This window comes from Penaeus monodon, chromosome 21, assembly GCF_015228065.2.
Source record: "Penaeus monodon isolate SGIC_2016 chromosome 21, NSTDA_Pmon_1, whole genome shotgun sequence".
Classification (NCBI taxonomy): Eukaryota; Metazoa; Arthropoda; class Malacostraca; order Decapoda; family Penaeidae; genus Penaeus; species Penaeus monodon.
This window is the reverse complement of record NC_051406.1, coordinates 10,312,612-10,313,271: the sequence shown is the minus strand read 5'-3', so window position 1 is coordinate 10,313,271 and position 660 is coordinate 10,312,612. Positions and strand designations below refer to the sequence as shown.

At 57.4% G+C, this 660-nt stretch overlaps 1 protein-coding gene across 1 annotated transcript in view; it reads right to left on the bottom strand.

Moving 5' to 3' along the window:
• Positions 1 to 660, bottom strand: part of LOC119586203 (centrosomal protein of 104 kDa-like) — a 28,011-nt gene that overhangs the window by 3,630 nt on the left and 23,721 nt on the right. Inside the window, exon 5 of the mRNA XM_037934905.1 lies at positions 448 to 648. Coding sequence (XP_037790833.1) covers positions 448 to 648 — 201 coding nt within the window. The remainder of the gene's footprint in view (positions 1 to 447; positions 649 to 660) is intronic.

The following is a 660-nucleotide window of genomic DNA, read 5'->3' as shown; positions in this document are numbered from 1 at the left end:
ACTTCTAAATTTCCTAAAGTAAAGATCGCACGGAGCCAGGCAGACCAGATGCCGCAACAAGGTCACGGATCGCCCTTTGTCTCTCCCCCCCCCCTCCTGCTATTCCGTGCTTCCCTCCTCCTCTCTTCCTTCCTCCCTCTTCTCCTTCAGTCCTTCTCCCTTCCTATTTTTATCCTTCTACCATGTCTCTTTTTAAGCTCTGCTCCTTCTCTCTTCCTCTCTCCCCTTCTCTTCCCTTTCCTCTTTTCCTTCCATCCCTCTCCTCTTCTCCTCTCTTCCCTCTCCTCCTTCTATCCCTCTCCTTGTCTCTTCCCTTCCCTCTTTTTCTTCTATCCCTCTCCCCTTCTCTTCCCTTCCCTCTCCCCCTTCTATCCCTCTCCCCTTCTCTTCCCTTTCCTCTCCTCCTCCTACCCCTCCCCCTTCAGACAAACCTCCCGCTCCACCTACTTGTCCTCGGAGTCTCCAGGCGAAGGCTCGTCCTCCATGACCCTCAAGTCGGACCTCGAGCGGTTGAGTCTCGAGAGAGCTCGTCCTCGGACCTCGGCCTCGTCGGGGGTGATGCTGATCTGCGGCACCGGAGGGTAACCAGTGCTGCCGACGCTGCTGGCGCTGCTGCCCGTGCTGACCCCGCTGCTGCTGCTCGGCGTGCTGGAAAGGGTG